Source organism: Penicillium samsonianum, assembly GCF_028829775.1.
Source record: "Penicillium samsonianum strain IBT 33392 chromosome Unknown utg000008l_segment0_segment0, whole genome shotgun sequence".
In the NCBI taxonomy this organism is placed as follows: domain Eukaryota; kingdom Fungi; phylum Ascomycota; class Eurotiomycetes; order Eurotiales; family Aspergillaceae; genus Penicillium; species Penicillium samsonianum.
This window is the reverse complement of record NW_026643266.1, coordinates 200,740-222,312: the sequence shown is the minus strand read 5'-3', so window position 1 is coordinate 222,312 and position 21,573 is coordinate 200,740. Positions and strand designations below refer to the sequence as shown.

The 21,573-nt window shown below is 48.4% G+C and overlaps 2 protein-coding genes across 2 annotated transcripts; one reads left to right on the top strand and one right to left on the bottom strand.

The window, feature by feature from the left end:
- Positions 1-1,768: 1,768 nt before the first annotated feature.
- N7471_013030 (uncharacterized protein) lies at positions 1,769-2,493 on the bottom strand (the record flags this gene model as incomplete). The annotated part of the gene is made up of 2 exons (XM_057285749.1): positions 1,769-1,944; positions 2,019-2,493. The coding sequence occupies 2 exons, from the start codon at positions 2,491-2,493 to the stop codon at positions 1,769-1,771; spliced, it is 651 nt and encodes a 216-aa protein (XP_057129742.1).
- Positions 2,494-8,703: 6,210 nt separating this feature from the next.
- Positions 8,704-11,013, top strand: N7471_013029 (uncharacterized protein; the record flags this gene model as incomplete). Its single annotated transcript, XM_057285748.1, has 1 exon — positions 8,704-11,013. The coding sequence occupies one exon, from the start codon at positions 8,704-8,706 to the stop codon at positions 11,011-11,013; it is 2,310 nt and encodes a 769-aa protein (XP_057129741.1).
- Positions 11,014-21,573: the final 10,560 nt, after the last annotated feature.

Below are 21,573 nucleotides of genomic sequence, written 5' to 3'. Positions count from 1 at the left end.
AGATAATAGCTCATAAAAGAAGACAAAAAGCACCTCGATATGTTTGCAATCCATTACCCCAAAGGTTCACAAAGCAGACTCAAGTTAAACTCGTCCTCAGTTTCAAAGCCTGCAAGGAGAGTAACGGCAAGAGCCTTCGGGTGGCCATTCCGTGTCAAACCCATCAGGGCACCTCAGTGATCATACGCCATGCACGAATAACCACCTATTGTAGTTGGTAAACTCCATCGTTATAGTATTGCTGGAGGCATGTACCGCCCAGTTGCAGCGGCTTGTCGTCTTGCGAGGTCCGGACAACGGATTGTCACAGCTCTGGCCAACCAAGTGCACACAGGGGTTTGTCGCTAGTGTTCCATCTTTGCCAGGCAGTTTTTTCCGGCAGTATCTTCCGGCATTGGATGAGGAGCTACTGTGGCACACGGCTGTATCAACGCTGTGGTACAACATAACATTCATACTTCTTCCCTAAAAATACATTTTGTTCTCGATATTATAGAGTACTAGTCACTGGGAACATCGCAAATGGCCGACGCATGATCAACAATATCCGCAGGGGCTTGCGACAGCTCGAAAGCGCCCATCCTCTAAACCGTCTCGGTTGGAAACCAGTCTTAAGCCCACCTATAATAGAAGCCTTTCGCGATCGTCGGCTCAAAATACGGGCTTTTATGATTCCGGGATGAGGGCTACATAATGTGGCCAATATTCTGGCGTTTCCTGGTGGGATACTATATATTCTACGACTACTATATAAATGCTAGTTTATATACCCTATTGAGTGATTTCAAAGCCTAATATTCATCTTCGAACACCGACCCCCCTCCGAGCTGGGGTAGCGAATCAAGCCGGAGTTTTACCCTCAAAACCCCTTCTACAGAGAAAGAAGTACGTCGACAGGCTTCATCAATCAAATCTTTACTTCGTACAGGATCTCGAAGTCCACCAAGACCATCGGATCGTGCATTAAACCAACTTGTTAAGGGCTTCCAACTCGTGATACAAGGCGCCACAATTTTAGCGAGAGAAAATAAGGAATTACGCGCTGAAAACGAGAAGAAGCAAAAGCGGACCCGATCCACCAGGCAGATAGGATCACGAAGGGGATCTTTCAGTTCAGGAGGTTCGCGAGATACGTTCAGAGCCATTTGAGACCCAAGTAGCGCGTATTGTCAGTGGTAGATTACCACTAGTGCCTGTTTCAGAGAGGATCCACAGAAAAGGAGCTTACTAAGAAGCAAGCCCCTGAGTTCTAGTATGTATGAAGAACCGACAGACGGATAGACTTAGAAGAGACAGCTGTTTAGTGATAATTCATTGCTACGAACGAGAACTTACCGATTCATCGATCGTCGACACGTATCAATAGGTATCGTGAGCTGCGGCAGATCCCGATCGTTTCGATCACCATCAGCGCCCAAAGATTGGCCAGGCCTTTCTTATTTTAGCCCCCACATAAGAGCCCCAAATGACTGAGCCCCACACAGAGTCAGCCAAAGAGCTCTTTGCTTTCCTGTTGATTTTCTATTACGGACTTTATAGAATATTTCCGGAAATTGATGTTCACCACCTACACACTCTTTGATTGTTTCTCAAACCTTAATACGAAGATACATTCGTCTGTATCAAGAAAAGCTCCGAAATAGCATTATTCCTGTATCGACATCATACGGGGTTTGCCATACTAAAATGAATTTATGACTCATGTTCCAGTAATTTGAAGTTTGAAGGGCAATCCGGAGGAAGCCGGAACCACGAATAAGAATGCAAATTAACCGAACACGAGAGCTAGAGCCTCCCGATCGTGGCAAGCTGTCATATCCCCGTAGTGTCCAAATGATGAGCCATGCGTTTCTTTGACACCAGACAGAACTACACATGATGACATGTCTTCCCCCACAAACCACAGTTCGTGACATAGACGAGTCTGAACCCGGGCGTTATTTACTAGTTCCATATTCGCGAATATTTGCGATATCTTGAATGGTGTTTACGGTTAACCGGGAAACGTACACGCCTACCGTATGCGAAGCTTCTTTTCTGCGTGGCAGTCGAGTTCGATCGTTTATGATGCGCTTTGTGGTAAAGCGAAAACCGGCTTTTGGGGAAACGCTGAGGTGGGCCTCCGGGGCAATTGTTCATCTCAGGCCTTGAGTCCAGATTCGACGACCTGTGGATATTGGCTTCACGACAGCGGCGGTCAAAGATCTCAGTTTCATAGCCGAACTTATCATCGACCAACCCCCTCTGCAATGATAGAATTCGGGTAGGCTTGGTTACAGATACCGGTAGCGAACAGCTCGCTTTATCGCCATTGATTTTCTCCTCAGTCTCAGACATTTTCGCTATCCGTGAAGAGTCCCATAGTGCCATTGACAGAAGGCTGTTTCCTCCGTCGAATCCCCAAAAGTCTGCCTCCCCTTCCGGTCCTTCATCTGATAGGGAGGCTTCTTCGGTCGGGGTGATTGGTAATGGGAAATCGGATTGCAAAGACATGATCAGACGAAGCTTATACTGTATGTGTCATGGAATAATGAGGACCTGATTGTGTTACTTGTTATATGTTGTCACATACAAATTGCTTGCGGAGAGAATCACTTTTAAATAAAGACAGTAAAGGCTCTAGATAAATGCATGCCAGGTTCTCGACTCGTCTCAACAAACAGTGGGTGTATGAAATATCATTGGAGGAAATCTCTCCGAAATACGAGCCGACCACAACAAACTCTAAATAATGGAAGTAGATTGAGATGACAGTCAGATGACAGGCGCAAAATGCGAACTATAAGCCTTGATTTGGTCGGTAGATTGAGGTCATTAAAAGTCGAAAAGCGGTAAAATAAGAGGAGTTGGGGTAGGCCTGAGAATCTGCAAGGTGTCACTTCCCCCTACCACTCCCATGTCGAAGTGACGATCTAGGGGCCTACTCGGTACATACCGGATAGCACAAACAGTGACTCACAATACATGTACCCCCGTCCAAGCTACATCTTATTAGTGATATGATACAAAACCAGTCGCTAACCTGCTCTCAAATGGCCCAGGCGGCCGAATAGAGCGAACAGACGATCAAAAACATTCGCAGGAACCTGCGACTTTTTGGACACGTCCATGCCCCAGACCCGTGTCGGTCGGAGACAAAGCATAACACGGCCGATGTTCATAGCGCTCTGTGACCATCTAATGGCCGGGTCTGTACCTCGATGAGATGGCAGTCTTTCTATGGGATGAATTCCAGATGCTAGCAACCACTGTTGTCGTTCAAAGGTATGAATTGACTTGTTATTTCAGAGGGATACATGAGCCTATATATACAACAATTAGCCAAGTTGATTGGAATTCAACTTGGTCGTCTGTATAGACACTTCGGAGCTAATTCCGACGGTGCGGCTTGGTTCCTGATCTGCACCAGCCTCATATCACAACACTTATCTCTGATCCGGCGGAAATAGGACTCGCCACAATAGTTTTCACGGGTGACCAATAGGCTGCGCCTACGTTGGGATGAAGATGTCAGTGGTGTTCGTTTTTTGGGGCACAATATTTTGCTCAAATAACTGATATAGCGCAGCAGAGGGCGCGATAAATCACTCACATCATCAGGAAGAATGGACATCTCAGGCTTCTATGCAGCGAGCCTCGCAATCGGATATCCGCACCTGTTATTGGCCCGCTCCTTTGTTTTATATTCTTCACCTATAGTAGTGTACGCTGCGTGGTCTGAAGCGACGGGGCCAGGAATGGTGTGTAGGCCATGGCTTTGTGTAGAGCACTAACGGGATGCTGTATTCTCGGGGCCACTCTGGTGCGATGTCAATGGTTCACTGTCATTCATTAGCTTGTATATCGGCGAGATGATCCATGACTCACATGTTCTGGTGGCAAGACTGGGATGAAGAGACGGCAAAGAGTTGCGGTCCTTGCGCTCGTGCATTGTGGTCGAATGTCGGTTCTATTGGAATCGCATCGTCTTCCGGATCAGTAGAATTCAGACAGGTCAGGCTAAGATTAACATACCTGCGACGGGGATATTCGCGCTTTCTCTTGGGAATACACATAGAGGCTGTACAGTAGATCATCTCAGTCGGCTGCTATAGCGGAGACATCTTTGCATAGACACTTGACCAGCTAACCCAAAACTCGTACCTTTGATCGGCTGGCGTGAATGGCAGTGCATCTGGTGGGAATCATATCTTTCACAGGCACTGTCTGACTTTCTGGTCCACGGTGTATTCTATAAATGTCAGTACATTAGAAATTCCAGTACTCGATCAAAGGGGAGAACTTATCAGATGCCTCAGGCACAAGCCTGCTCGACTTTGCAGAGTCAAGTTAATAAATCGTAGAGCAAATTGCCGGGGGTAGAGGACGTATTTATTGACTTCTCGGATCCTTCTGTTGCGCAAGTGCTCTACTTGGTAGAAAGCGTTGAGGGACACCTCTCGTAATTGAGGCCTGCTGAAACCCGTGGCTTCTCTTTACACAATACATCTATCTCGCAACGGGTGTGACGAGTGCAGCAAGCCGGTCAAATGTGACGAAAAGGGACCGTTCATCTTATGTCCAGATGTTGAAACGAGGGGCTTGCTGTTGTTGTTTACACCCCTGCTTTAGCCAACTTACTAGCCTCGGTAAATCTACTGCCGATCAATTCATATTTCGTCATCTCATACCTTCACTGTTATTATTCATCCCGTGTTTTGATTTGGACACAGCCAATTCCAAACTTCTCGTCCAGACCACCAAGCCCGTTATTATGACCTCAGGATTCCAAAATTGCCACTTTAGAGAGGAGAGCTCCAGTTTCCTCGGCAATGATACTTCTCAGTCAAAAGCCTCTTATGTTAACACGGAGGCTTCTCCATGCCCAATACCTTCGGTTTATGCGACTTTCATAAGAAGCAGCGCAACTATCACGCAAAGCGCCATTAATCATCCCTTCACACCAATGATCTATGATATTTTTTCTCTATATCTCATTTGCTTCTAGCTCCAATCCGCTGTCCAATTATGGTCTGTTTCAATTCGTTCTTACTGAGTTTACCGATGAGCTAACACATTACAGCCAAACATCAGAGACCTGCCCAACGAGCTTTTGCTGTGGATTGTGTCGCATTTGGACGGCAGTGCATTATTTGCCCTCGCATCATCATGCAAAGACCTTGATTTTAGACTACAGCCCAGCATCTGGAAATACAAAGTCACATTTGAGAACAGCAATCTGCTGCACCTGGCCGTCAAATACGACAACGTTGGTCTTGCGGAGGCTTTACTCCAGCACAACGCCAACATCAATGCCGTTTACTGAGGGAAAACTCCTTTGATGAGGGCGTTTCAATACTCCTCCACTGCAATGCGTGAGCTCTTGCTCAATCGTCGAGAGCTAGACATCAACATTCAAAATCAAGCGCGCGAGAGCGCCCTGTGGTATGCCATCCACTACGGAACTTTTTCCACCGTCAAGAGCGTTCTAGAACAGCCCAACGTCAGAGTGGACGTCAAACACAAACACGGCCGAACGGCGCTCCACCTAGCGGTCTTCGCAGGCAGAATAGGATTCGTGCATCTGCTACTTTCTAGTGGCAGCGACCCTGATCTACAGGATGATTCAGGCCACTCGCCACGGGCCTGGGCACGTCACTTCAATCGTCCCGCGATGAAAATGGTATTTTTTAACGATCCCGACTCCGAGGTATTTCTTGGTACTCAATCATCACAGGATGCTGAGCTACCGCTTCATCAAGCAGTGTCCCATGGGTCGATAGATGCTGTCAAGCGGCTTCTTAGACAAAAGGGTCTGAACTTAGACATCCAGAACCGGAAAGGCTATACGCCGCTCCATCTCGCCGTTCAAAACAGACGCCTGGAAGTGGTCGATTTGCTCCTAAGTCACCCCCGTGCCAACGTGAACTGCAAAGACAAGGATGGCAATACGCCACTTTGGCTGTCTACTTACTCGTCATGCGACGAGATAACCGAAAGGCTGTTGGCCGAGAAAGACATCAACGTTAATTTTGTTGGAGGCTGCGGGAGACTCGAGACGCCGTCTACACCTCTACACCACGCCGCGACCAGATTGGATACCGTGCTCCTATGACGGCTCCTTGCGGTGCCAGGGATCGATCCGAATCTCGGTGTTGCAGGCCACTCTCCAATTTCTGTTGCCGCATATCACGGACGCATGAACACGGTTGCTTGTCTGTTGAGTATGGAGGGCGTGGAGATCAATGGGAGGGGTTCAATCGATCCACCGATATGTCGAGCGGCCGCACACGGCCATCACGATGTGGTCAGGCTATTAGTGCAACAAGGCACACGTCTGAACATCAATGAAAGCACGATCGCATGTCACGACACTGCAATCTTCATTGCTGCCCGTGGTGGTGACTTGGAGATGGTCCAGGCACTATTACGCCATGGGGAAATTGATGTCAACCTCCTGAATCGATGGTTTGAGGATCCATTGATGTTGGCAGTCAAGGGTGGACATGTCTCGATTGTTGATGCAATATATCAAACAGCAAGACATTAGCTACTTCTCTCTAGTAAGCTTTGTCAGATAATATCATTATTACCCGAATACCATGTTTTGCCCACGTTATCTAGCTTAGCCTAAATCAGCTTCTTACTCGGATTAAGGCGGTTCTATTGAATGAATCAGCTGGAATAAAGCGGACGGAGAAGCAGTCAAGGCTGGCCTAAGAAAATGGGAAGCAATGTCAGATCTCCTCTATATTCAACAAAGTCCGTTATCTTGCGATTTACGTTAATATAAGTCCCTAGCGCTAAGAGATATTTTATAACCTTTAGACAATAAATATTAGCTAACAAAAGTTGGGGTGTCCCTATCAATCCCCCAGACCCGCCCTGATTGCCGGTGGCACCGAAAACAACGAGGACTTGGTTATCGTATTGAGGCTTTCAAACGTGCGATGTAGTGATAGTCAAAACTGTAAGTGATGTCTGGAATGGTTTGATTTGTTGTATTGAAACACCGCCTCTTACTTACAGGTGTTAAAAACATTATATACCTGCAAAGGAAATTGAAGAGGGAATACTCCCGACGGGAGTAACTTTCCTTAAGTCCGGGAAGGCGCGACGCTGAAAACAGCACCATCGGATACGTAGAGACCGCAAACGGGGCTTACTGCTTTAACTCCGGGTATAGCCCGACACCGAAGAAACACTTGGTCGCGCCAACATTTCGAGCTTGCTTAACTTTGGTGATATTTATAGTACAAATGAGATTTGTATCTAGAAAAGAAGCAAACACAGTGATATCATTATCTCCGATAAATTCCCGAAGTCAAGATTTACCTCCTGCAAGGAGGCATGAGTACGATGTTGAGATTAATGGCCCACTCTCAGATGAAAAGCTTTTCATAAGATGCTGTGCTATTTATGTATGGCAGGCGGCTCGCCCCTAGCCACATAGGAATGGTTAGGCTGAGAGGCTCAGGTTAGGGTGTCATCCTAGGAGTGGTTAATGTTCTCGCTCTGGCTTTGATCCTCCCAGAGTCATATTGAATATGATAGAACCTATTCGCGATTTCTGGAGATAGAAATACCCCTGTTCGATGAGGAAAAGACCACCTGTCAGATCCACTAGGCGTTGTCTTGCTGGTTGTTTGACCGGTTTCATGGAATAAAAAAGGTTGTCTGTTTGAGGCACATGCCAATTGGTAACTTTCCTGTCCGTCTGGCTGCATTGAGCTTCTTCGGCCATTTGAGATGTGGTAAGGGACTGGCTTTCTATCATATCACGGACGAGATGCAGCTTGGATGGAGGAAGTCTCGGAGCCATTTTGTGAGACTTATGTGTCAGTCAATAGTGCTAGACGGGTGAAGAGGCTTCCTGCTTGGGGTGGTCAGAACGGCACATACCATTGTATGTCATTTTCGAGTAACATACACAGGGCAGGGTCCACTTGCGTCATGTAAAATACAATGTCTATTTTTGGAATTCAGGGATCGACGGCTATACCTAATTTAGATTAGGAATTCACGAGCTAGGGTTCGGGAATTCGAGTCGCAAGAGTGTGTGTGGAGTTAAAACTGATTTCGAATATGACTGTAGCTGATTTCTACTACTACTGTAAACCACCACTGTCATCGTCTCCACTAAATCCCACTTGGCATAGAGGAAGACCCTTGGGGGCTTCCTTACATCTTCTTCGTTCTTCTTCTTTTTGTTTTCTCTAAATGTCGGGGGTGCGAAGTATATACGCATTTTCATTCATTCATATATATGTATACACCATGAAGGTCGTTCACGCTGTTCATGCTTATTTAAGTCACGGCATCCGGCGTGTTCGTCTTTCTCCTGGTGAGACCCTGGATGCCGTCTGGGACTTTGCCCGTCGCTATTTTTTTCACACTAGCCTTTCTTTCGTTATTCAGTGCCAAATTACTTCATCTTTACGCTCATATATACTCTCTACCTCTTACCCGTCTATTTCTATGGGGTCTTACCTTCTTTTTCCAAGATGTGATGATTCTATTGCTGTTTCGCATTCTCGCCCAGAAGGTCGCGTGGCGACCGGGGGCCGCCCTACTGGCACTTTTGGTTATCCCCTCTAGGCAAGTGTCCACGTGCCCCTTTTTCCACTTCAATTTTTGTCTTTACAATTTATTCTGGCTTAATCTGAATGAAATTTCAATTGAATTCAATCTCTAACAATATGTTACAGTTTACTTGTCTCCTTCATGGCTGCCGCCAATACCTCCTTCTACGTCTTTACCGGTGCCGAGATCCACTGGCGCCAAGCCAAATCCTTCAATGGTGATGCGGCTGCCATCCATACTCTGCTCACCGGTTTGACCGGGTTTTTGATTGTCGAGGGTATCCTCCTTACAATCTCATTGTTCGCTGCCCATTCCATTCATGTAATCACTGGAGGAATCCTGCATGTCTGGGCCTGGCCCGTTCGATGGCTGTTTGCTCGTGTGCGACCGCACGTGGAGCCTCTGGTGCAGCGCTTCTGGCCACGATATAAATCCTCAGCCCCTGATCTTCCCTATCCTCGAATCTACGAACAGATCTCCATGGATGACAATAATGATCTCAGCGATAACGAAGAGGGGGACCATCTGTTGAATACCGCTCAACTACCCAACCTCCCGGAGTCCAAACGAGTCACCGATGGTGTACTCCAACGGGCGCTCATCCTGGGATTGTTCAGTCTCTTCTTCTTCCTTCGGTTTATGCGACCGTGGGATCCGGTATATATGTACATGTCCACCACCTTGCCCTTGACTACAATCGTTGAGGGCGCGGAGCGTCACTCCCCCGTCGATACCACTGGCACACCGGGACGTTTTGAGTATTTGGATATGATCACTGCATTGGGCCCCGCCCCCCGTTGGAGCTGGATGTCAAAAGAACGGATCGCCGGTTTCGAGGACTGGGATCAATCCGACCCCCTGGCGCTTCACTACAACCAACAACAGGACCCATTGCATATCTCCAACCTCGACAAGCCGGTGCTGGAGGAGATTCATAACGCATTGGCTAGCGGCGATGTTAAGATCAAGCATGTCGTTTTCTTGAAACTTGAGAGTGCACGTGCCGATATCTTCCCCTTGCAAAAGGACAGTTTCATGTACAAGCGCATCGCGGAAACATGGAAGGACAAGACGATCCCCCCAGAGGTTGTAGACCGCCTTGCAAACCTCACACGAACTGCTGAGTTTTTGACCAACTTCCCCAATGGATTTGAGCACGACGATGCCCGTTTCAACGGCCGCAAAGCGTACGGTGGCATCAGCGCCAAGGATGCCATCACCTCCTCCACATATACTCTTAAGAGTTTGACGGGAAGTTTCTGTGGCGTAACCCCAATGGTCGCCGATTTCAACCGCGAATTCGAACACCATATCTACCAGCCATGCCTGCCCCATGTCTTCGACATGCTGAGCCAGCAACCGGATATCACCAGCGATAGCGACGACTTCACCAAGTGGCCGTGGCATTCGACCTACATGATGTCGGTCACCGAAATGTACGACAACCAGAACAAATTGACTCCCCACTTAGGATTCCTTGACAAACATACCAAGGAGACGATCACCAAGCCCGAGGCCAAGCATTATCCTGTCACAAGTGCCGAGGTGAACTACTATGGCTATCCGGAATCTGAGCTTCGAGAGTACATCCGTGATGCCATCGATGATGCAGAACGTGACCACCAGCGTCTCTTCCTCACCCACCTCACGAGTACCACTCACCATCCGTGGGGGATTCCGAACGACGCCTATGAAGAGATGATGGGCTCAAAATCCGGTGCGAACAACGATATGAATCGATACCTGAACTCGGTTAGTTATGTGGATGATTGGCTCTCGGACCTCATCGATATCCTGGAGGAGAAGGGAGTTGCCAATGAGACCTTGTTCGTCATGGCGGGAGATCACGGTCTTTCCCTCCCCAATGACGGCGGTATCACTCCTTATGACAACCCCCACATCGGCAGCTTCAAGGTCCCCATCGTGATTGCACACCCTCAACTCCCTCCCGTCCAGATCGACACCCCAGTCATCAGCACCCAGATCGTCCCCACCATCATCGACTTGTTGATTGAGTCGGCATCCCTTAGCCAGGACAGCACACGTGCCGCCCGCGATATTCGCTCGCTGTACGAAGGTCAATCCATGATCCGACCGCAGGTCGTCGAGAAAGACGGACGCGAAGCCTGGCATTTCACAGTCATGAACACCGGTGGTTCGTGGCTATCTGTTCGGTCGGCCGCCCGGCCCAAGTTCCGCCTGGTGATTCCGCTAGTCAACGACGTGGAATGGCGCTTCTCCGATGTGTCCAAGGACCCGAACGAGCTGAACCCAATCGAGCGCTTCAGCCTTGTCGATTTAGCTGCCGCGGTCGATGAGGAGTGCGATGATGAAGAAGTTCTCAACTGGCTCTACAACGCATCCTATATTACCAACTGGTGGGTATTGGAGAACTGGGACCGTTGGAGATACTCCCAAAAATCCAAAGAGGCCAAAGAAAACAAACCCTAAGCATTCTCATGAACCGACTTGGGCGCGATTCTTTATTTACGTTTCATCTATCTTAATACTTGCATGCCGCATCTACCAAGTGTCTGCTTGGGATGGGCACTCTGGGCTTGTGACAATTCGGCCAGTATTGGTGGTCCCGAGCATGGGGGTCGGGAGCGAGCGTGAGCACAGCTTCGCCGGGCCCATCTTGAAACCTTCGACGTCAATCTCGAGAATGAGACACTGTGTGTCTCAGGACGTGAGCCCCCGACTTACTTGTCATCCGGAGTAGAAGCGATTCTTCTTCATGTAACTTGTTTATGTATTTCGCCGACTGTAATGAGTGGATGTACGGACTTTGCGTGGAAAGTTGGTGGCGATAAATCTATTGTGATTGTGTGCCGAGCGGAATGGCAGACCCACCCACGGGGGCTCCCGAGCCCCTTACCAAGAACGCGCAGAGAGAAACAAGGGTCGACGCGCCGGAACACCTTGAACCAACGACCGCAGTCCGGACCAGGAGACGAGTACGAATAGAAAACGAGCAGACCCACGCAGCCCCGGAATCCCTGAAGCCGACCAACACCGGAACCAGCAGCGGACGAGTGGCAACCAAAGAGATTCGGCAGATTCTTGAACACCTGCAACACACTATCGAAGAGCAAACCACGCTCATACAAGCCACCCGCACCGAATTGAACGAAGTGAAACACAACCAGAGCGAGCTCCAAAATCAAATTGAGAAACTACAGGAAGAGATCCAAGGACTGCGGATACAGATAGATGGACTGAACGCACCTACTCCGATACGTTCTTGGGCGGCCGTTGCAGCCGGCACAGACAAACCGCAATCGCGTGAGAACCGCCGACAAAACGAAAAAGACAAGAATTGCGTCCGGATCAGCACTCAGCGGTCTCTCGCAGAATCACCAGACACTGATAACAACGGAGATACGTTTGGCCGCTACCTCCCTACCCCCACAGCAAACACGCACATCAGAACAGCACTGTTGAACGCGCCATCCACCCAAGTTTCCCAAGTCAACGGCATCGGTACCACGAAGACCAGGATCCGCTTCAAAGACCCCGCGTAGGTCGAATTGGCCCGCAACAACACGGAATGGCTCAACGAGTTAGGTAACGACACAAGACTGCTGATACCACGATTTGGAGTGGTCGTGCATCACACGCCAACCCAAGGACTGGACATCGAAAGAAACAAGGCAGGCGCCATTAAGAAAATTACCGAAGAAAACGACCTCCAAGGGCGTGGCGTGGGTTCCGAATCGAAGACATCGCTTGGTTAAAGAAACGAGATAAATTGTTGGGGACATTTGCTCCGCTGGGCATTTGGTTCGACTCCGCGGAGGGCGCGCAATGGATAATCGACGACGGTCTTCTTCTAGGTGAGAGGTACATTGGAAGAGTAGAAAAATGCGAGATCAAGAAGAAGCGGTGTTTCCGCTGCCAACGGTTCCGGCACCTGGCATGGTCGTGCCAGGTGACGCCCCGGTGTGGCCACTGCGGCGGCCAACATCTACGAGCAAGATGCCCACCAGGCGTCAGAGCACGCTGCCTCGAGTGCAGTGGTGAACACCCGACGGGGGATCGACTGTGTCCGACTCCTGCTAGTGCACCCTCCTCGCAATGTAGAGAAAAACCTCCAAGTTTTACAGCTGAACACCATGAAATCGAGGGCGGGGATGTAAGCCCTCATCAACAACCATCCGAGCCTGGACTTGGACGTGCTGCTCATCCAGGAACCATCTATGACCGCATTCCGAACCCATGTAAATCACAGCGCGTGGCGACTATACCGACCGACGATGGAAAATGACAAGGCCCGATTTCGAAGCCTTATTTACGTCAACCGGAGGCTGTCGACGTCCTCCCATCGCCAGGTACCATGCAACCACCCCGATCTGGCGACAGTCAAGATCTGGTCTGCAGACACCCAAATTCTGATCTTCTCAGTCTATATCCCACCGGTGCCGATGCACACGCCCAACGAGGCATCGGTGGGAACCATATTAGCGGCCATCCAGGACACCATACAAAACATCGTTCGAGGTAGCTCCAGAACCACCGGTCTCATATTGTCCGGAGACTATAACCGCCATCAACCAGCATGGGGTGGAAACCACATTCAGCCTCGGTTTATCGAAGATGCCCGAATTGATCGACTTCTTCCATATCCACGCCCTACAGGGTTGCCTTCCCCGCGGCATACCAACATTTTGGTCGCTAAGCCACCCGGGGAGAAACTCCACCATCGACCAGACTGTGACCGACAGACTCGATCTCCTCGTCAAATACCATATCTACCACGACAATTACGGCTCGGACCAGATACATGTACTCATTTCCACTTTAGACCGTAAAAAGGCTGGTGTACTCGTGAACTATGGTATTTTTCTGGTCCATCCGCAGATCGAAACTCAATTGAGCGGGCTATCCGCGGGTCATAAGATTTGGAATACTCTACCAAGAATACGACAACCAATCTATGCATCTCAAATTGATCCACCACTGGGAAGTGAGAATCCAGTGGGCCAGTTAGTGGGAAGTTGCTAAAATGATCGCCAAGCGCTTAGACTCCCGAAAACCTTAATGGCATGTCTTATCGTATCAGTATGCGACTATCAGCGGCGAGGCCAGGAATTCATCTCGCTACAACGAATCTATAGTGACTTTTAATTTACTGTTCTGCAGCCTTATGGTTAATACAGCTTCAAGTCAGAGTCTGCTCCGGTGAGATATGATTGGTCAAAAATCACAATGGCATGATGGTACCTCAGCCGTCAAGGGCTGACACCAGGCTCTGGAATATAAACTTCCACCTCATCAAATCTTGATCCAGATCACCGCTGTGACCGAAGTGTTCGCCTAGTTGCATTATCCTCTGTAGTATCGTTCTCCCCCTCTTTGGCCACCATCTCCATAGCTGTCTCCACAACCGCCAAACGACTGCGGATGTCATCCAGATCACTGCGAATAGTTGCCATCCAGCTGTTCTGGCTATCCAGTGACTTTTGCATGGACCTGGAAAAAGTCAGCCTCTGTTCTTTCCCGGTGGGTCGCACGACTAACTTCGTTCGGATATCTAGACTTAATGTTGTAAGCAAACGGACCACAAAACATTGTTTCAGGAGAATTGTGGCACTCACTCTGCGACACATTGGAAGGCGATCATACTGCAGTCTCCAGAAAGATCATCTTGTCGTGGTAGTTCCAGTTCGTTCTCGGGTCTCGGGCTCATACTCCTGTTTTGGGAAGGATATTCCTGGCCATCATCCGCCAAGCTACCACTGCGGTCGTTGCCAAAGGAGTCATTTTCCTGAAAAGAGGCCTCGTCCTCTGTGGTATCACCCACCGCAGACCTTGACGGACTCCGGATATCCTCAGACTCGGAGGATGACAGGGATAGCGCACGTTGCAATCGGCTCCGAAAGCTTTGTCGTTGATCATTGTACGAAAGTCTTCGAATTCCACCCATAATTGCGAGCCACGCTGGGATAATGACCGTCCCTAATTGTGGTCGAATGTCAAAGGAGACGTCGCGCAGCCTTTTATAGAGAGCTGGTTCGCTAAACTGGAGCTTGCGATCGGGATTTGCGAGGTCCATTATCTTCCATCCATACTTTCCGTACTTGTCCTTAATTTGGATTATATTTTGACCAATCAGTCACGAAAGACATTCAACTCTGGGGTAAGAACCTTTGCCGGAAGACAAAATATTCGCCACCAAAGTCTGTTTGATGTTACATTATTCAATAGCCGGTGGGACTCGGCCTGAAAACTCATTCCTGTTTTCTTTCAACGTATATTAGTAACATTCAAGAACCTTTTTTTGGAAGTACGAAATTGAAGGTTGCTCGTTCTTAGAACTAGGGATTTAATCGAACGGTGGGAGTCTGAGGGATGCTGAACTACGGAGTCGATATTTCTCAACTTAGACTCGCCAGATCGACTGACCAGAACGGTCCATAGGTCGTCTTATTGAGCCTTTGAAAGTTTCTGATGACCCAACGGTACTATGGGACCCGGTGGGGGGGCTCTTTAGGCTCACCTTGCCCATCGATGCGGGATTCAAATTGCGCCATTGTCTTAAAGGTCTCTTCTTGCTACTGCTACTTCATGCAAGCGCCATGTCCCCACGGAGCGAAATAGTTTGGTCAGAATGGGAGGAGAAGAACCTTCTCTCCGGGCTCGATGCACATCGGGAGCTGCCGTGGAAAGCCCGCTCCGACGCATATTATGAACAATATCGGGTAGTGCGAAGCGTTGACTCTCTACGAGGGAAAATGTATCATATTCTGCGGAAGCAACGTCGCACTGGTGCCAAAGCGCCTAAGAATCCAGGGAATCGAAAACCAAGCAGGAGCCGCTCGTCGCTCGGTGGGCGGAAGAGCTTCATTGGAAACTCTTCCAAAGCAAAGGCCTGCCCAAAGTAACATTGCAAAATGGTTTCAAACAATCCTAACTGCCGAGCCTAGTCATACCGACAGCATTGAGTCAACCAAGGCGAAGGGCTCGAGACTAGGTATGAATTGATCTTCATTCACTGTTAGTTACAAGCTGATCATTCATATCAGGCCGCGCGACGCCACTACCCAGCCATTCGCGACGTGAAGAAATACGATCGTCATCTTGGATTTGGGACTACGTACATCGTGTCTGTGCAGCCAGGAAGCTGAGATACCGGCGAACAGCACGTCCATACTAACAGTATTTCATCGGCTCGAGCGCTACATTGCGATGTTGAAGCAACAGTGGCCAATTATCTCGATTGATTAGTATTGCTGTATGTCGATATAATGAAGACCGTGGCAGCTGAGCAATGAAGCTGAAGCATGATGATATCGGAGTGGTTGTATGTATCACTTCACGTATTTCAAGAAATGTACCGATCGCCTTTCCTTGGAATCACAACAACATCGGAGGAATCCCAATGTCAAAGGCTGTGAGATAAACTGTTGAGGGTGCTCTCGAAACAGGCCCACGTGCAGATTCTTCATTGATGTCTCCCTAATCCAGGGGCATTTCATCGGGGTCTCATGCGACCTGCGAAATACTACGTACGGACTATATATAAAGACTCACGGAACCGAGAAGAGTGTCCTCGTAAAAAGATCAGGACATGATAGCAAGGGGACTGCCTTAGAGGTTCTGAAAGTGTCTGGTTTCTTATCAGCTCAAGGGAATAGGCCTGGTTGGGTTTTTAGAGGTCTGAATGCGTTTGATTGGGAAGGTGGATCGAAAGCAGAGTGATCTATAGAGTAGAAGCCGAGGCAAACGATTCATTTTCGATCCACGCCCTAGTCATGTTTGACGAGAAACAAAGGTTTTTCGAGTCAGGCCAAGACTGGCAGCTTCGACCCAAGTCATGGGAAAAAGTTACTTTCACAAAGATCGTGGAATCATGAGCGGGACCGCCGATCAGTAGCGGAACCCCAAATCATTTCGACAACTGAGTTTCGCTGAACCATGGAAACGCTCGCTCGGTGAGAGAATGCGGTTGTTATTAAGGATTCAAGCTTAAACTTAATCGAAAGCTTATCCAACTTCAGGCTTCTGGTCCACTTACTCTTTGGATTGGTGTTGATTAAATCTGTCCCTGCGGTGCTAAGAGAATTCAGAGACAGTTAGGCCGCACTCTCCAAGATCTCGCGCTATTGAAATATAGTATTCTGTAACAACTGTATTCGGAAATATTCTGGATCGCCAGAGTCATGGCAACGATTACGCCGGGTGCTTGAAATACACTTTATGGGTCGGCTCACAACGCCGACTCCTGGCATATCCGGCAACCAATCGATTTCTCGGCTTTTAGTGCAAACCCCGGATATTCCATTCATGTAACCCAGTGTGGTCTAGCCAAAATTGGTATTAATTTTTTAAAGCTATCTCCTAGAGTTGGCAGACTGGCGATCGAATCGGAGCAGATAGGGAGAGGAAATGTCCGGTTCGAAGAGAGTAAACTGATTAAGGGAAAGGTTGATGCAGGAAAATATGCATTGCTTCTAGAACGCGTTAGGCTAGATAGACAAAACAGCAACTTGCCATTCGACGGAGGACCAATCACTCTCTTGCGAGGGCAACTAGGAGAACACGACCGCGGATCGGATCTCTATTGCCAAAAGTCTGTGTGATATTCCAAATACCTCATCTGCCCCAACCGACCTCCCAAGCAACAAAGACCTGTTCCATCCGTACGCTGACGGCCCGTCAAGTCTAGGCTTGTGGATCGTGTCTGGACCTTTGCAAACCCTTCCAATCTCTTCTCCGGGCCACAAATAGAACCTCCGTGATCTACTGTCCCGTGGGTCGTCGCTGGGATCTGCATCGCAGAACCGTACCTGCGTCTGTCTACATTCGCGCATGGTGTTTGATTGGTCCGTTGGGTGCTATTTGTGTCCAGGGTCTCATCAATGTGACAGTAGCGTTGCAATCTCGCGAGGTGGGTGGCGATCACGAGAACCTAGCTCGTGAGCCATGGTAGCTGAAATGACTCACTTAGTTGTCCTGGAAACTAGGCTCGGGTTCCTATTCTGGGCTTTCCAACAAGGTCTAGACTTTTTGATTCTCCGTCAAAGAATACAGCCAACATCCTGGATTTGGGAGTAGGTTCGCAGTGTCTGTGGCGCCAGATAGCAGAACTTCCAGTGAAGGCAACATCAGTTGGCTGCGAGAAACAGAAAATAAGTACCGTTCGAGCAGTGCGGGGCTAGGAGATAGACAAAATTCTAGTGGGATCAATGGGAGGCACTCCTTGAGGCCAACAACCGGTACAATCAAATGTGACTGTCTGCCACAAAGTCTCCAACCCATTATTCGGCATCTGTTGAAGCACTTCAACCCTCATGAAAGAGACGGTGACCGTGGCTAAAACGGGCAGATGTAGAGTGCCACCGCGTTGAGCGATTTAATTGCAATTTCAATGATATGTAGGAATCATATTTTTGCGGCGTTACTTTCTTCTCAACAGGTGAAGAAAGTGGTTCACCACACTCAACGCAGGTTTTTGAAAGCAATGAATCCAGGTCGAAACTTGAGTCTGTAGGCCACAAAGACTCCAAACACCAGTTCAACGTCGTTTATCTCGCTTCAACGCCTATCAACGAGACAGCGATTCTCGCTACTATCTGCGCAACTGGTTCCTTGGTAGAGACGTAGCCGAAAAAATATAAAAGGAGCCGGATTCCCAGCCCAAAAAAATCAGGACTTCGGTCCTCACACTTTGATGCATCATAGTGTCCCTCTTTTGCCTGCGGGCTTGAGAGCTTCCGTGACCACGGCTGTCGCTGCTCCGAGCCCCGCGATGTAAGACATGTGCTCCCTCGTTGCCCTGAGCCCCGCGAGTGTAAAAATGTGCTCCCTCGTTGCCCTGAGCCCCGCGAGTGTAAAAATGTGCTCCCTCGCTGCCCCGAGCCCCGCGAGTGTAAAAATGTGCTCCCTCGTTGCCCTGAGCCCCGCGAGTGTAAAAATGTGCTCCCTCGCTGCCCTGAGCCCCGCGAGTGTAAAAATGTGCTCCCTCGTTGCCCTGAGCCCCGCGAGTGTAAAAATGTGCTTCGCAGGACGAGCTCTGCGTCAACAAATGTGCTTCGTAGGGGATTGCTGCGTGAACAAGGCCTCTAGCGATGTGCAGGCACCTCTTCGCGGTGCTAGGGACCAGTATTCGAGTATTCAAGAGTACTCGAAGAAGCAAAGATCTGCGCAACATCTTGATGATGTATTTCGTATTTCAAAGGATCATCATTGGAGAAATAAATTGAGCCCTAGATAGAAGCAAACCAATATCAGAATCGTAAATTCAAGATTCAACCTTCGTTATCGCCCGCCGTGTTCCCAACCCTCCTGTCTTCATGGTTTGCGGTCGGCTAGTCTTCCTGCCGCAATAGAGTGCATTTGCCATCAGGGCGTAGAGCGAACGAAATGGTGAGTATTTTGGTGCGTCGCAGATGTGTTGACGAGCGTTGATGAGCGTTGATGGTCATTAATGAACGGTGATGGTCGTTGATGAACGTTGACGAACGTTGATGAACATTGGTGAACGTTGATGAGCGTTGATGAGCGTTGATGAACGTCGATGAACGTTGATAAACGTTGATGAGCGTTGATGGTCGTTAATGAACGTTGATGAACATTAACAGTTGACGAGGGTGTTGATGTGGTACACGGCCGGGCGGTGAAGTTGAGTGGTCAACGTCTCACGGCCTTCGCGCGAGCTCTTTCTTGCCATCTCACCCACATGACAGAGATATCAGTTTCATTGTTGTTTCAATTCTGCGTTATTTCTTGTTCCCTGGTGGTCACTCGGTGAAGTTCGCATACAGTCTCCAATTTGATTGACCTGGTGAATGCAAACACCGGATTTCCTTCGGTTCAGCTAAAACAGGCAATACACTCAAGGTCAGTCCTACCAGGTGTAGAAGCATTTGATGAGAAGCACTCGAAATACAATTTGTTGTCTCAACTGAGCATCGCGATGCGATGGACTGTTCCTTGCGTAGCCAGATCATCGCTTCGGTTGGCGATTGAAGTCACTCAAACCTACTAACCGGCCCCTCTTTTTTTTACCAAAAATACGGACCCTCGCAAGCGAGGGTCCTTCACCCACATGAACAGGATCATCTAAATAACAATTTTTTTTAAATCCTACCACTTTCTCTTGAATTGTTAACCACCCCACCCACCATGCCTAAAGACAATAGAGATATAGAGGATCTGATTCTTAAAGCCATCGACTCTCTCTTTGACCAATCTAAACCTAATATCTCGAAAACTGCACGAGAATTCGCGGTTCCAATTGGACGACTACGACGCCGGTGGTTAGGTGGAAAATCACTTTTTCAGCGTCAACCCAAAGGTCGGAAACTAAGTCCTGGACAGGAGAAGGCTCTATGTGAATATATCGATTACTTTGACTCCGTGGGAGCATCGATAAATCGTCGTCAAATTGCTATTGCAGCCAATTCAATTCTCTAAGATAACCATACCGATTCGGCCACAAAACCCCCCCAGACCGGCGACCAGTGGCTAAAACGTTTTATGAAACGGCATCCCGAGTACTATATACGACGCCGGCGAGCTCTTGACGTCGAGAGAGCTTCTGCACTTGATAAAACTGTGGTGGAAAGGTGGTTTCAAGACTATCAACGTGTGGTGACTGAGCATGGTATATGCCAACAAGACATCTACAATTTTGGCGAAACTGGCTTTCAAATTGGAGTCGGACGGGATCAATTTATTATCACAAGAGAGCCAAAAAAAGAAGCTATTCAATGGATCTGTCACCAATCGAGAATCTATCACTGTTTTAGAGGCTGTTTCTGCTGATGGTTTTACCTGTCCACCACTTATTATTTTAAGTGGAAAGCAGGCATTACTACGCTGGTTTGACAATGTCAAAGAAGATGAGCATATAGCGGTAACTGACACCGGTTATATTAATGATCAATTGGCATATCAATGGATTCAGCTATTCCATAAGTGGACGATTAATCGTACGCTTGGTGGAAAACGGCTGGTGTTATGCGACCGTTTTGGCTCCCATTTAACACGCCAATTCATTGAATTTTGTGAGAAGAATAATCTCATTTTATTCTTCTTACTCTCACATACCAGCCATATACTACAGCCTCTCGATGTAGGAGTGTTTAGCGTCTATAAACACTGGCATAGTGAGGCTGTTGAAGCGGCTACAATGACTGGATGCCGCAAATTCTCAAAGGATGAATTCCTACATTGTATCGCCGAGATCAGACGAAAAACCTTCCGGCCGCATACAATTAAGCTTGATTTTAAATTGACAGGCCTCTGGCCTATCAATTCCAAGCTTATTACTGATGAAATGGAGTCGGACGATCCATATCATGACAATTTACCCCGGCTGGATACCCCGTCAACTGGCTCTCAAATCACGGAATTCAGCACTCCAAAAACAGCTGAGAGAATTCGAAGAATTAGCTCTCGTCTCAGTCAGTACGATCCTACCACTCAGCGTTTCAAGGACGGGTTAGAAAAGCTTGCAAAGGGCGCTGGAAGCGCAGGCTGTATTAGCCCTCCAGCTACAGCGGGAATTCGATCGTACCCAGGCTATTATGGGAGCGCGCCACGCCAGATATGACAATTATCGCCGTCATATACAGATCACCGGTATCATATCTTCCACCCAGGTGAAAGAAATGAAGCGAAAGGAATACTGTACAAATTGGACGAAAAGGCGGATCAAGAAAAGACTAAGCACAAGTGGAAGAAGGTGTTGATCGAAATCAGGAAGCATGGAAGAGCCAAAAAACGCCGGGGAGATTAAATTGTTTTTGTATTATAGGACTATAAACTTCCCTTCAAAACAAACGGAACATTTTATTACCTCGCAGCGCGACATCTACGATTTTCGCTCTACATTTACGTTCATGTATATATACGCGCTATTTTTGAAACATTAAACCCCCCAGCAGCCATCTCCCCACAAACAACTTGGGGCAAGACAACCTCAAAGAGCATTCAAACTTTGACAACATCCACCTCCCCCGCGACCCCCTACCTACTTATGTTTTGGAAAATGATGACGCGATG